We start from the raw sequence: 12,973 nt of genomic DNA on the forward strand, positions 1-12,973 counted from the left end.
ACCACAATTAAAGTAGCAAACATTTCCATCCCTCCCGTATGTTTCCTACTGCCCCTTGCAATCATCCCTCCCCCACTCCACCTGCAAGCAAACACCAATCTGCTTTCTGTCAACCTGCTATTTCTCAAAATACATGTACAAAAATTTGCACTTGAGTAAAACTATAAATTTGAATTTTGTTTTTTTCTTTAGGATCAAAGATGTGAAATTCTGTATAATGTAATAAAAAATAAACTAGACTGTGATATGAACAAGTTCACTGATCTTGATCTGCAGTGTATAGCAAAAGAAACTGAAGGGTTTGTGGCTAGAGATTTTACAGTGCTTATGGATCGAGCGATACATTCTTGTCTCTCTCATCAGAGTATATCCACCAGGGAAGGTAAGTTTTACTGTTAAACCCAAAATTTGGACTCTTCTTTCCGTCGTGGAGAAGTGTAATTGTAGTAAGGTAAGAATTAAATATATCCATTTTAGTATTCAAATAAGCAGCTATTTGAGTAGAAAATTGGCATTTCCAGCTAAATTGATGGCATTTTTTTTAATTGAGTTAAGATTGGCTAAGTGAAATCAGACGGAGAAAGACAAATAACATGATTTCACTCATATGTGGAACATAAAAAACAAAAAAGTAAAATAAATGAACAAACCAAACTAAACATAAACACGTAGATACAAAGAACAGAGTGGTGGTTACTAGAGTGGAAGGGGTAAGGGAGGGGAAAATGGGTAAGAGAGGTCAACTGTATGACAGTATGTTTTGCAAATTCATATACAAATAGGACTACCAAAAGTTTTGTTTATTTTTAAACAGAATTAGTTTTAACAACATTGGACTTGCGAAAGGCTCTCCGAGGATTTATTCCTGTGTCTCTGCGAAATGTCGACCTGCATAACCCTAGGGACCTGGGCTGGGATAAGATTGGAGGATTACATGAAGTTCGACAGATACTTGTGGACACTATCCAGTTACCAGCCAAGGTACTTAAAAAACAACCAAACCAAGCACTACCAACTGCCAGAAGAACCACTGAGTCATCCATCGGTTCTGGCTGTATATGTTGGCTTGCCCAGCTTCCATTTGGTCCAACAAGTATTTATTATTACCAAGTAAATGTCCAGTCCTATTTTTGGCGCTCTAACGGATTTTTTAAAGTATCTGATGTATTCCTTGCCTGGAAAGAAAGCTGAGGTGATATTTATAGTAAACACATTTTGATGTGAATTTCAGAGTTCTTGTGTTTTTCTTGAATCGTCCAGGTTGTACTAAAGCAAATGAACTGTCAGCTAGGGTTGAGCAGAAACAGATAGGAATAAACTGACAGGTGGGAGAGTCATTTAGATCCACAGAGCTGATGGATTAAGCCAGATTTCTAGACTCTGGGTGCCAGTCTAGAAAGGCAGAGGTAGCAGGCAGCATAGACCAGGCAGACAGCAGGATAGAGGGGGCAGTTGTAGAATCAAAAGTAGAATCTAGTAGGTGGTGTGTTTGAATCAGAAACCTGAGAGAAAAGGATCTTTGCATGAGATCAGGGGCCCATCCAAAGAGATAAAGAAATGGGTAAGGATCTCAGTTACATGTAAGGACCTCAGTACAGACCGTCCTGGGAACTGTTTGGTGGGGCCTGGGACATACTGAGTGCAGCCCAGGACTGGGGGTTAAAGCCTGTTTGGGAGAACAGGGGCGTGGGAAGTACTTGCCTGCGGATCATGACCCCAAATGCTGGGTCTGGGCACCAAACATCAGTATCCAGATACATCCCGGGCCAGGTACGTGAGGCCATCTGCGTAAGTGCTGACTTTGGGGCTTCCTTCAGATTAGAATGGAGGTCGAGATGAGGTTGAAATTTTGTCAACACGTGGGACTAAATAGGTGTACTTAATAGAGGAGACTAGGAGATTGCTGACAGTAGCCTGATGTTTGGCTCACCTGTTCAAAAAATTTTCTTGCTGAAAAGCTGGTGATTTAGAAGATAATTTAGAAGCAGTCAGTTACTTGTTCAGCATTGAGACTCTTGGGAGATTTTACTGTCGATTATAATTACACATGCTTCTCTATTATTTATTTTCTTTCTTTGATTGAATATATTTGAATATACATAGCTGTCATAACTTGCCCCATGAACCATACAAGTGGAAGGCAGTATACTTGTTAAAAGGTTGGGTTTTATTTTCTTAATGTAGTACTATTATAATGTTTGAAAAAAAAAAAACAGGAAAAAATGGAAAGAAGTTCTGATGCATTTATATGCTTTTTATGTGGAATGTATTCCATGGTCCAATTGGGAAAAATCTGTGGTAGTTCCTTTGAGTTCATTTATTATTCTGAGTAGGAATGTTTTTTTCTATCATTGTACTGTCATAAAGATGGCCATTGTTACCACCCAAGTACTTTTTTCTATACATTGATCTTTGGCCACTGCTTAGTCATTTGTTTTAGAGTTGAGCTCTTTGTCATATTTTTCTTTCAGTACCCAGAATTATTTGCAAACTTGCCCATACGACAAAGGACAGGAGTGCTGTTGTATGGTCCTCCTGGAACAGGAAAAACCTTACTAGCTGGAGTAATTGCACGAGAGAGTGGAATGAATTTTATTAGTGTCAAGGTATGTTTGGCATTTATCTTTTTTCTCTTCTTTTTTCTTTAGTTGAGGGAAAATTTACATAATTAACTATTTTAAAGTGTACAGTTCAGTGGCATTTAGTGCATTCACAATGCTGTGTAGCCAGCACCTCTCTCTAGTTGCAAACTTTTTCAGCCCATTCTCCTTCCCCCAGCCCCTGGCAACCACTAATCTGCTTTCTGTCTCTAGCTATTTCATATAAAAGAAATCATGCAGTATGTCACCTTTTGTGTCTGGCTTCTTTCACTTAGCATAATGTTTTCAGGGTTCATCCAAGTTGTAGCATGCCTCAGTAGTTCAGTACTTTTTATGGCGGGATGATATTCAGTCTTTTTTAAGGTGGTGTGGATATGCCACAGTTGGTTTATCCATTCATCACTGGTGGACATTTGGGTTGTTCCCATTTTTTGGCTGTTATGAATAATGCTGCTATAAACATTTGTGTATAAATTTCTATGTGGACATATGTTTTCATTTCTCTGGAATACATATATACCCAGGAGTGTAATTTCTGGGTCATATGGTAATTCTATGTGTAAGTTTTTGAGGACCGCACCATTTTACATTCCTACCAGCAGTGTGTGAGTGAGTATACCTATTTCTCCATATCCTCGCCAACACCATTTATGTTTCTTGATAGTGGGTTAATCTCATATTTGGAAAACTAGTAGGAGCAGTGATCCATCTATTAGTTAAACTAATAGTTTAACTAATGTGGGAAATTGAATAATGAGGGAAAATTGAATAATGAGGCATCTCTCTTTTTTTTAGGGCTTATTATGTTCTTGCTTAAGGCAGATCTTCATGCATTATAAAATAGAATTACGCCTAAATAATCAGATAAAAGAGCAAACTTGAAGGGGGAAGAAAACCTAGAAGACTAGGGGCTGGAGACCACACTAAGGCAGGAAGCTGGGGTTTTTATTTGTTGGCTATATTTCACCCTTGCTGTGTCACACCAAGTTAAATTTTTTCAGATATAGGGTGAGTATGGTCATTAAAGGACATGCTAGCAGATCATTTTGGGTACTGCTTCACACTCCACCACTGGTGTGTCATTGTGGTCTGGGATGTGCTGTCTTATTTGTACAGCTTCAGCACCCCAGCAATATTTGTTTGCCAAAGAGTGATTACATTTCAAGGCAAAGTAATCATATGCAGATTTCCCCCCACCATCCGGAAGTAGAGTGTTTCTACGAAACATTACTGTAAACTGAAATGGTAGAAAACAAAGAAGCAATCGGACACATCTTGCTAATGGATGAACAAAATAAATCGAGATAAAGCACAGATGCTCCCAGACACAGTTCAAAACTATGATGGCTTGATGCTGCGTGTAGTTCCCTAGAAAGAAGCTTGGTGGCGCCACTGTTGCTGCTGGGGTATGTTCTGCCTCTCCAACAGCTCACAGCGGGACAAACACTGAATGCTTTTCGCTTTTCACCCTTTTTCATAAACGTGAACATTTTCTTTGGATTTCTTTGTTAGCGAAAACAGTTACTAATGTAGGTCTTTAATAAAAGTGAAGTAGTGTAAAGCAAACTTCAAAAAGTGAGGGAAACCTGTATTGTAAACTTATTCAAAATTGATTTATAATCTGAAAGCCAGTTTATTAATTTGCAGTTGGGTTATGCCTACCCTCTTTTTATCACATGAGATTTTCTTAGCTGGTTATGTGGGTATCCTGGCATTGATGGAGAGCTATAACTTTTAAATTTTCCTATCTTTTTTTTTGGAATTTGGAATAACTATGACCATATTCTTCTTTTTTACTTGTCACTAGAATGTAGTTTTACTTTTTTTTTTACATATAATTTTCAAGATTAACACTTGCAAATATTGTTGTATTTTAGATTGTTCCATTAGGGAGGACATCTTATCTCTTCCCTTTAGTAAATCTTCAAATCACAATTGGGATGAGTTCATAATGCACAGGTTTCAGTAGAGAGTTGAGGCTGTGTAGGTCTGGGTGGATCCTAGGAGGCATGTATCAAAGACAGCCCTTTCACTGACACCAGTATGTTGCCTTTTTCCTAATATTTTGCCTTAGTTGTTTCTTGTTCCATCCTCTGTAGTTCTCTGACTATACTGAGAAAATATAATCAAATACTAGTATATTAATAGCTATCTAGATGGCTGAGTATTAGAAATTCTTTATTTTGGTCACATATCCTGATCACTTTTTGGTCTTTTTAAGGTAATGATTTTTCATTGGAGATCACTTTAGGGCCTATTCAGTTTTTTAAAATATCCCAATTTAAGGAAAGACTGTCCTCATTATTGATATTGTTATATGTAGTAAAGTTTGTTTTGAAAGTTTTGTCAGTTGACTTTTAGAAAAAATGATATATTCTTCAACTTCTGAGCAAATAAATTGGTTTCAGTTACTGAAGATGCTAATTAAAGTAATTCATGTCACATTACATATTTTTTGGAGTCTCCAAAGATTTGAGATAAATGCAACATTTTCCCTTTTTAAACCATTCATTACCTTACTAAACAAATAATTATTCAGTACTTATTATGTAGCAGGCACTGTTTTTGGCACTGGGGATTCAGTAATGAACAAAACTGCCTTTTCGGAGCTTATATTCTACTAACGGAGGGAGGGAGACAATAAACAGACACATTCAATGTATAATATACTGTCAGGTGGTGGTAGGTACTAGGTAGGAAAACAGTCAAGGGAAGGAGGTGTAAAGTAACTGGAGTGAGTCATAGATGGGTTTGTCAGACAAGGCCTTTCTGAGGATGTGGCATGTTGTCAGAGATCTAAATAAAATGAAGCAATGAGCCATGAGACTATCTGGGGACAAATGTTCTAAGCAAAGGAAACACCAGGTATAGAACTTGTGGTATGATATTTAGTCCAGCCGCATTAATTTTTTAAATGTAGTTCAGAGAAATCCATTAATTATATTAAAATTTTTCTATTGCATTTAGACTTAGTCATGAACAAAAAGTATATTTTGTTTTTAGATAGTTTTGAATGAATTCTAATTTAATTTTATTTTACCTAATAGGGACCAGAGTTACTCAGCAAATATATTGGAGCAAGTGAACAAGCTGTACGGGATATTTTTATTAGGTTAGTTACCAGTGAATGTTTTTTTTAAAGTAACTGGCTCTGTGGTTATTTAGCAGTCAGTGCTTTTTGGTCTTCAGTTGTTTTTATGAAAAACTGATGTTTGAAACCTGTGATTTATGTGGGTTATTAATAAACTAAAGAAATACCACTTAAATATAAAACATTTTTGATATTAAGTTTTGGAAATTATTTGGTTTTATATTTACAATAGAAATATTTCTGAAATGCTGAAAGTGGAATCATAAGTAGTTACTCAAGGATTCTCAAAGTATATGAAGCACATAATTACCCCAATTTATCTCTTTTATAAATTAAGATTCCATGTGGTCAATGTAATTAAAATAGAGTATAATTATTACTGCATTTATATAAAAATACATATGAATACAGAAGCTAATATGTAAGAGTAAAAAAATTACTTAAATGTGATGGGATTACAGGAAGCTTCTAAATGAAAGAGCTACTTTGTTCCATTCCACTAAAATTTTATTATAAAATACGCAATTAGGAGAATATATATAATGTACATATATATTTTAAAGAATAATAAAATGAACTCTTGTATTGCTACCACCCAATTTAAGAAAAGAATATTACCAGAAAAGCCTATTACAGGTAAAGACAGTCAACCACATATTGACAAAAGGTTCAATTTACCAGAAATATATTACAATTATAAAATTATTTGTATCTAATACTGTAACTTCAAAATATTTAAGGCAAAAATTTATAGAACTCCAAGGAGAAATTGACAGATCCACCTTCATAGTAGAAGATTTTAACACAGTTCTCAGTAATTAGTTAGTGAAAAAATAGTTTAAAAAAATAGTAAACATTTAGAAGATTTAAACAACATATTCAGCAAGGTTGATGTAAGCATATTTAGAACATGTACCCAACAATTGGAGAATACACGTTCTTTTCAGGCACACCTGGAACATTTTTGAAAATTGGCCATATGTCAGGCCATACATAGTGATTGCAATGTTTCAAAGAAATAATATCATACAGACTCCATTTTCTGAAAACACAAGTTAAAATAATCAAGAAAAGGATAAGCCCCCCCATACATTTAGATATTTTTTTAAAAACTAAATAAATCATAAGTGAAAGAAGAGATCTAATGGAAAATAATGAGCACTAATAAGGAAAATGCTGTTTATTAAAATTGTGAGATACTGCAAAACTTACTTCAAGGAAAATATAGCTTTTAATTTTTAGAAAAGAAAAAAAGACTGAAAGTTAATCACTAGGTATCCATCTCATGAAATTAGAAAAAGACAGATATAAATGAAAATAAAGAGGGAAATAATAACAGAAATTAGTGAAATAGAAAACAATTCAGTAGAGAAGTTCACAAACCCACATATGTTTTGTAAACCTGATACAGTTGATCTCCAGCAAGACTGATCAAGAAGAAAGCAAGCATGAATAAACATTAGGGATAAAGGGGAGGAGGCAAGACTAAAGATATACCAGAAATGTAAAAGATAATAAGGGAATATTGTGAAATAATATTATAAACTTTACGCCAGTGTTTTTGAAACTTGGGTAACATAGACAAAATATATTTGACCAAAGTCAAGCAAGGAAGAAACAAAATCTGAATAGTCTTGTAGAGGTAGGAAAACAATGGGCGCTAGTTAAAAATCCTTGCATAAATCAAACATCAGACCTAGTTGGTTTTTTAAGAGAGTTTTGCCAAACGTTCAAGGCACAGGTAATCCAGTGTGTTGTTGGCCCCAGATTTATCTTACTTGCCATGTATTTACTAAGATATTTGTTGGGTTTTTTCCGTCACCGTGACAGATATTTTGTATTAGGGGCGATTCTTTAGACATCTAGTCCATCTTTTTACCAGAGATGGAACTTATGTTACCTTCTTTTTAATGAAAACAAAATTAGTTAATAAATTAATAAAACTATATGTCAAAGTTCAAGTTAGAAAAAAATGTAATATATATAACTAAAATACATTTTATAGAGAGCCTTACAAAATAAAAGTACTCGCCAAAATGTAATGGACAAAAGACATGAAGAGACATTGCACAAAAGAAGTGCCAGTGGCCAATAAGCATATTAAAAAGAGTTTACTTGTAATAATAATCAACGAAGTATTTCACTCATTGAGTAAGACTGGTTTTTGTTTTAGTCTCTGTCCAGAAGGCATTTGTCTTCCCTGACCTCTCTTAAGACCTGGTTTACTGAAAACAAGGATAATTACATATGCCTTGCCTTCCTTAAGGGTTTGTTGTGAAGAATTAAATAAATACATAAATATATATATATGTGTGTGTATGTGTATACAGATATAGATATATATATGAAATTACTTTGCAAACTCTGAAGCCCTATTCAGATAGGAAATACTGTTTGTTTCCCCAGAGCACAGGCTGCAAAGCCCTGCATCCTTTTCTTTGATGAATTTGAATCTATTGCACCTCGACGAGGCCACGATAATACAGGAGTTACAGATCGTGTAGTTAACCAGTTGCTGACTCAGTTGGATGGAGTAGAAGGCTTACAGGGTAATAATTGTAAATACAGAAGTATCTTCTTATAACAAAATTGCACCAGGATTTAGTAAAGGATTTTTATTTGCCCCCCCAGGTGTTTATGTATTGGCTGCCACTAGTCGCCCTGACTTGATTGACCCAGCCCTGCTCAGGCCTGGCCGACTAGATAAATGTGTATACTGTCCTCCTCCTGATCAGGTGACAATTTCATGTTTTGAGTCCAAAATCCAACAAATGCTATACTCTTTCCTTGTGAACTTTACTTCTGCCAGGTAATAGAAGTCATCCTTAGAAGACCAGCTTTCAGCAAAGGCCTTAGTCAGTGCTTTCTTACAGCATGAAAAGATTCTGAATTAGATGCAAAGCCTTTTTTTGGCCCAGCCATTCCATGCAAGTCTGAAAACTTTATACTCTTTCAGTGTTGGCCAATTGGAAAAACAAGTATTGCATGTCCATGTTCCCTGTGTTCAAAGATCACACACCTCATTATCCAGACAAAAGACTGATACTGAATCAAGCATAGGACTAGGAAGCATCTATGCATGTTACATAGAGATATGACTTTTTTCTAGTCCTATGTTGATGGAGCTTTTTTTCCCAAATTTAGAAATGAATGAGTAAAAGAAGAAATAGACAAATGAATAGTCAAAGGTATAAAATGTCTATATATCACATGTAGCAGTTATTTTTTCTTTCAAAACACTTTCTTGGCTCATTTGCCCAAATCTAGAAAATAAGCACTGTCTGAATTAGAAATGATTTACACTAAATAGTTAAGAATGTTGATTTTCATTCATTTTCCTATGTTCCTTCTGTTAGGGAAAAAGTTCCAAGGAAGATAGATGTAGCCTACTGGTACATTCCTCAACTTATTTCTAAAGCTTATAAGATATATGAAGTGAATTTATAAGAAAAATCCTAAGAGACACAGTTTAAAATAACATATTCAATTTTATTTGTTAAATCAATTAGTTTTTCTCCCTTCAGGTGTCACGTCTTGAAATTTTAAACGTTCTCAGTGACTCTCTACCTCTGGCAGATGATGTGGACCTTCAGAACGTGGCATCAGTAACCAACTCCTTTACGGGAGCTGATCTGAAAGCTTTACTTTACAATGCCCAGTTAGAGGCCTTACATGGAAGGCTGCTGTCTTGTGGGCTGCAGGTGAGTTATATGAGGAGATCGTTACTATGGTGTCTTATGAGTGATATGAGCAGTTCAGTGTCAAAATTTCAACCTTAAAGAAATTCCTACTTTTTAACAACTTTAGTTAACTGTATAGAAATTTACCTTTAGTCGAGTGTACCATAATTGGAATATTGGCTTTGCAGAGAACTTGTAATTATATGAAGAGTTTGGTGTCTGTTTCTCTAACATTACCTTACTATCGGCAAAATATGTTGGTGTGTGGAAGGGTATTCTTTGAATTGAGGTAAGAATTATATTGAGATTTTAAATTTGTTTTTTACTTTTAAAAAAGATCATCAGATAGTTATTTTGAAACTCAAATTGTCCCAGATATGGCCAATAGGAGCCCCTTTTGGATGGCTTCTGTGTCCTTTTGATATGTCCTCATCATCCTTTGATCACTTACTTACTTCCCTATACAACAAGATGTTCTAGGTTTATCTTATCTGTTCTCCAGCCCTAGAATCAGTTTTTTTCTCTAAGGATAATACTTTAATTTTGGCAGAAAATAATTTGATCTCTGCCACATTATGGACTTTACCATATATTTTCTGGGAAGGGTTTTCAACTGTATGCTCCCCTCTGCTATATTTTGTTGGAGATTCTTGCAGGGACTAAATTTAGATACTGCCAAGTTTTTGCTGTTTATTTTGGCAAGCCATTGAAGTTTTTTTTCTGCTAATGAAAGGGGAAAAAAGGTGTTTACAAGTGAACTACTCTATAATGATGAATCAGCCATGTTATAGAGTGCTTTATCATTTCAGAGTAGAAAAATGTGAATTAAAAGAGACATGAAAATAAAATCGAGGTCTGAGTCCTAGCTTTGTTAGTTTTGGGGAAGATGGTTGGCAAGTTATCTACACATTCCATATGGTCTTTCCTTATTTTAATAGTTAAAATTTTGCGATGTGACTCAGAACCATTAGAGAATCAATAAGAGCTTTTGTAAAAAAAATGCCTCAAGTTTCCTTGTACTGGTCTATTAGAATGCTGTCTCTGTGTGGTTCATTTTTGAATCGTGGACTATTCAGAGCTTTACAACTGGTTGTCCTTTTGTGTGTTTTAGGATGGAGGTTCCAGCTCTGATAGTGACCTGAGTCTGTCTTCAATGGTTTTTCTTAACCACAGCAGTGGCTCTGATGATTCAGCTGGAGATGGAGAATGTGGCTTAGAGCAGTCCCTTGTTTCTCTAGAGATGTCTGAGGTGCTTCCAGATGAATCAAAATTCAATATGTACCGGCTCTACTTTGGAAGCTCTTATGAATCAGAACTTGGAAACGGAACCTCTTCTGATTTGGTACCTTGTGCAGTCACTGTACAATTCTGAAATAGACAGCTGTATGTTGGTGTAATTTATGTCCTAACTAGCCCCACATGTTCTTTCTGGTTGGTTTGTCCTTCAGTAAAACAGTCTTTTCTTACACTAATCATTTTCACTCCATGTTAAGACAGAGCTGGCAGTAAGGGGAGCCGAAGTAGCCAGTGGTTGTGATTACCCTTTGGTTTCTTTCAGGTTTTTCTCCCTTCATTAGTGGCTTTAAAACATCTTTAGTAGCAGATTCATTTTGTATTAAACTTAAATTCTGTTATTGTAGAACAGTTGAGGATAATGAGAAATTTGGTACAATAATGTCAAAAATTCTAACAACCAAATGTTATCTATTGGTAATACTTCTGGTGGAAAATATAAGGACAGTGAAAAACTTAGTAGTAGTAATGTTTCAACAAGGAAAATGTTTAGATTAAATTTGGGCAATATCATTGTTTTTCTAAACTAAAATAGCATTTGACACATATCTCAAAAAATTAACAGTGGTTCACTGTTGCTTTAGTGGTTAACATTTTTACAAATATTTAGTAATTTGGGGGTAAATTTCCTTTATTATGTTTTAAAAAATATAAACATAACCCATTTTTATTCTCAAGAATAGTAAGCTGTTTTAATTCTAGTCTTTGTTTTCTGTTTCTTAACTTACATGTAGAAATGTCCCAGAACCTTAGTATATACCCTATCATTAGGGCATTTGTGGTGGATTTAATAACAAAGCATTATATAAACCTTGTATGATTGGCAGTTTTCACTGTGGTGGTTCAACAACATAGGTACAGATGAACCTTTATAGAATATGAAACGTATTTTAATTCTATCTTTAATAATTTTTTTCTCCTTTGCTCTTTTTCCCTCCCTTCCTCTCTCCCCTTCTCCCTTCCTTCTCTCATTATTATGCTTAACAACGAAGAGCTCACAATGCCTGTCAGCACCAAGCTCCATGACTCGGGATTTTCCTGGAGTTCCTGGGAAAGATCAGTCCTCACGACCCCCAGTCTTCAGAACAGCCTCACAAGAGGGTTATCAAGAGCTCACACAGGAACAAAGAGATCAACTGCGGGCAGATATCAGTATTATCAAAGGCAGATACCAAAGCCAAATTGGAGTATGGCTTTTTCCTCTTCATTATAATTGTAAAACTTTTTAAAAATTGTTTTTCCTTTTTGATATGTATTTTTTTGATTGGTAAATGAGCTCTCTTTATAAACAAGGGACTGAAACACATCAATCAGTCAAATGATTATGTGCTAACAATTTTTAGTAATCTTATGAGGAAGGGAATGTATAGTCTCCTAAGAAAACTGGCAAAAAATAACACTTGGACTTCCTTTTCCATCGTGTCTCTAAGTTAACTTTTGTCTTTTTTTTTATTTAAGGAGGATGATGCCCTTAACCAACCAGGCCCCATCAGAACCAGTCTGGCTATTAGTCAGTCACATTTAATGACTGCGCTCAGTCACACAAGGCCATCCATCAGTGAAGATGACTGGAAGAACTTTGCTGAGCTGTAAGTAAAAGATTCTGATCCAGAAGTATAGATATTATTACAGGTGACAGTTATTCAAACTTTTAAAGTTCTTTTAAAATCACAAATAATACTTTGAATATTTAAAAGCAATTCAAAACATTTGCTTAGTAGCCATGCGTTTAAATACCCCAAAACTTCAGGAATATAGAAGTCAAAAATGAATTTTCATTATAAATGAATTTTCATTATAAATAATTCAAATATAATCAGATGAATTGGTTAATGACTTGGTTTAATTTTAAAAGCGTCAAAGAAAATAAAATCAAAAGCCCAAAATGATTCCACTATACAGTTTCCAAAAATTATGAAAATATAACTTTTGTTTTCAAAATAATTTATATTTTATTAAAGACCATTTAAATACATTCACATTTATTCACTTGTAGACCGTGTTTAATATACATTTGAATTTATAGGCTTGCAGTTGTCTCATTAGTAACTTTGGAGTCTGAGACCCATAGACTGGGAATCATTCTAGGTCAATGATTCAACTTAATTCAAGAAATGCATTCTTCTGTAATGTACAGCATGATGACTACAGTTAACAATACTGTAGTATATATTTGCAAGTTACTAAGAGAATAGATCTTAAAAGTTCTTTTCACAAGAAAAAACAATGTAACTGAGTTGATGATGGGTGATATCTATACTTATCGTGGTAATTCTTTCACAATATATACATATATCAAATCACTATGT

General features: G+C 34.8%; 1 protein-coding gene across 3 annotated transcripts in view; it reads left to right on the top strand.

Annotated features, from left to right (window-relative positions):
* The window catches only part of PEX1 (peroxisomal biogenesis factor 1), a 72,574-nt gene that overhangs the window by 38,534 nt on the left and 21,067 nt on the right, over nt 1–12,973 (top strand). For 2 of the 3 annotated variants that reach the window (XM_024767114.1, XM_024767113.1), the window contains exons 14-23: nt 193–382; nt 815–981; nt 2,472–2,606; nt 5,648–5,712; nt 8,098–8,240; nt 8,323–8,426; nt 9,216–9,392; nt 10,483–10,713; nt 11,657–11,851; nt 12,123–12,253. In XM_024767114.1, the coding sequence (XP_024622882.1) occupies nt 193–382; nt 815–981; nt 2,472–2,606; nt 5,648–5,712; nt 8,098–8,240; nt 8,323–8,426; nt 9,216–9,392; nt 10,483–10,713; nt 11,657–11,851; nt 12,123–12,253 (1,538 nt within the window). Of the gene's footprint in view, nt 1–192; nt 383–814; nt 982–2,471; nt 2,607–5,647; nt 5,713–8,097; nt 8,241–8,322; nt 8,427–9,215; nt 9,393–10,482; nt 10,714–11,656; nt 11,852–12,122; nt 12,254–12,973 lie in introns of those variants that run through there. The other variant, XR_003006180.1, reaches the window with a different exon arrangement.

Source organism: Neophocaena asiaeorientalis, unplaced genomic scaffold, assembly GCF_003031525.2.
Source record: "Neophocaena asiaeorientalis asiaeorientalis breed wild unplaced genomic scaffold, Neophocaena_asiaeorientalis_V1.1 scaffold70, whole genome shotgun sequence".
Lineage (NCBI taxonomy): Eukaryota > Metazoa > Chordata > Mammalia > Artiodactyla > Phocoenidae > Neophocaena > Neophocaena asiaeorientalis.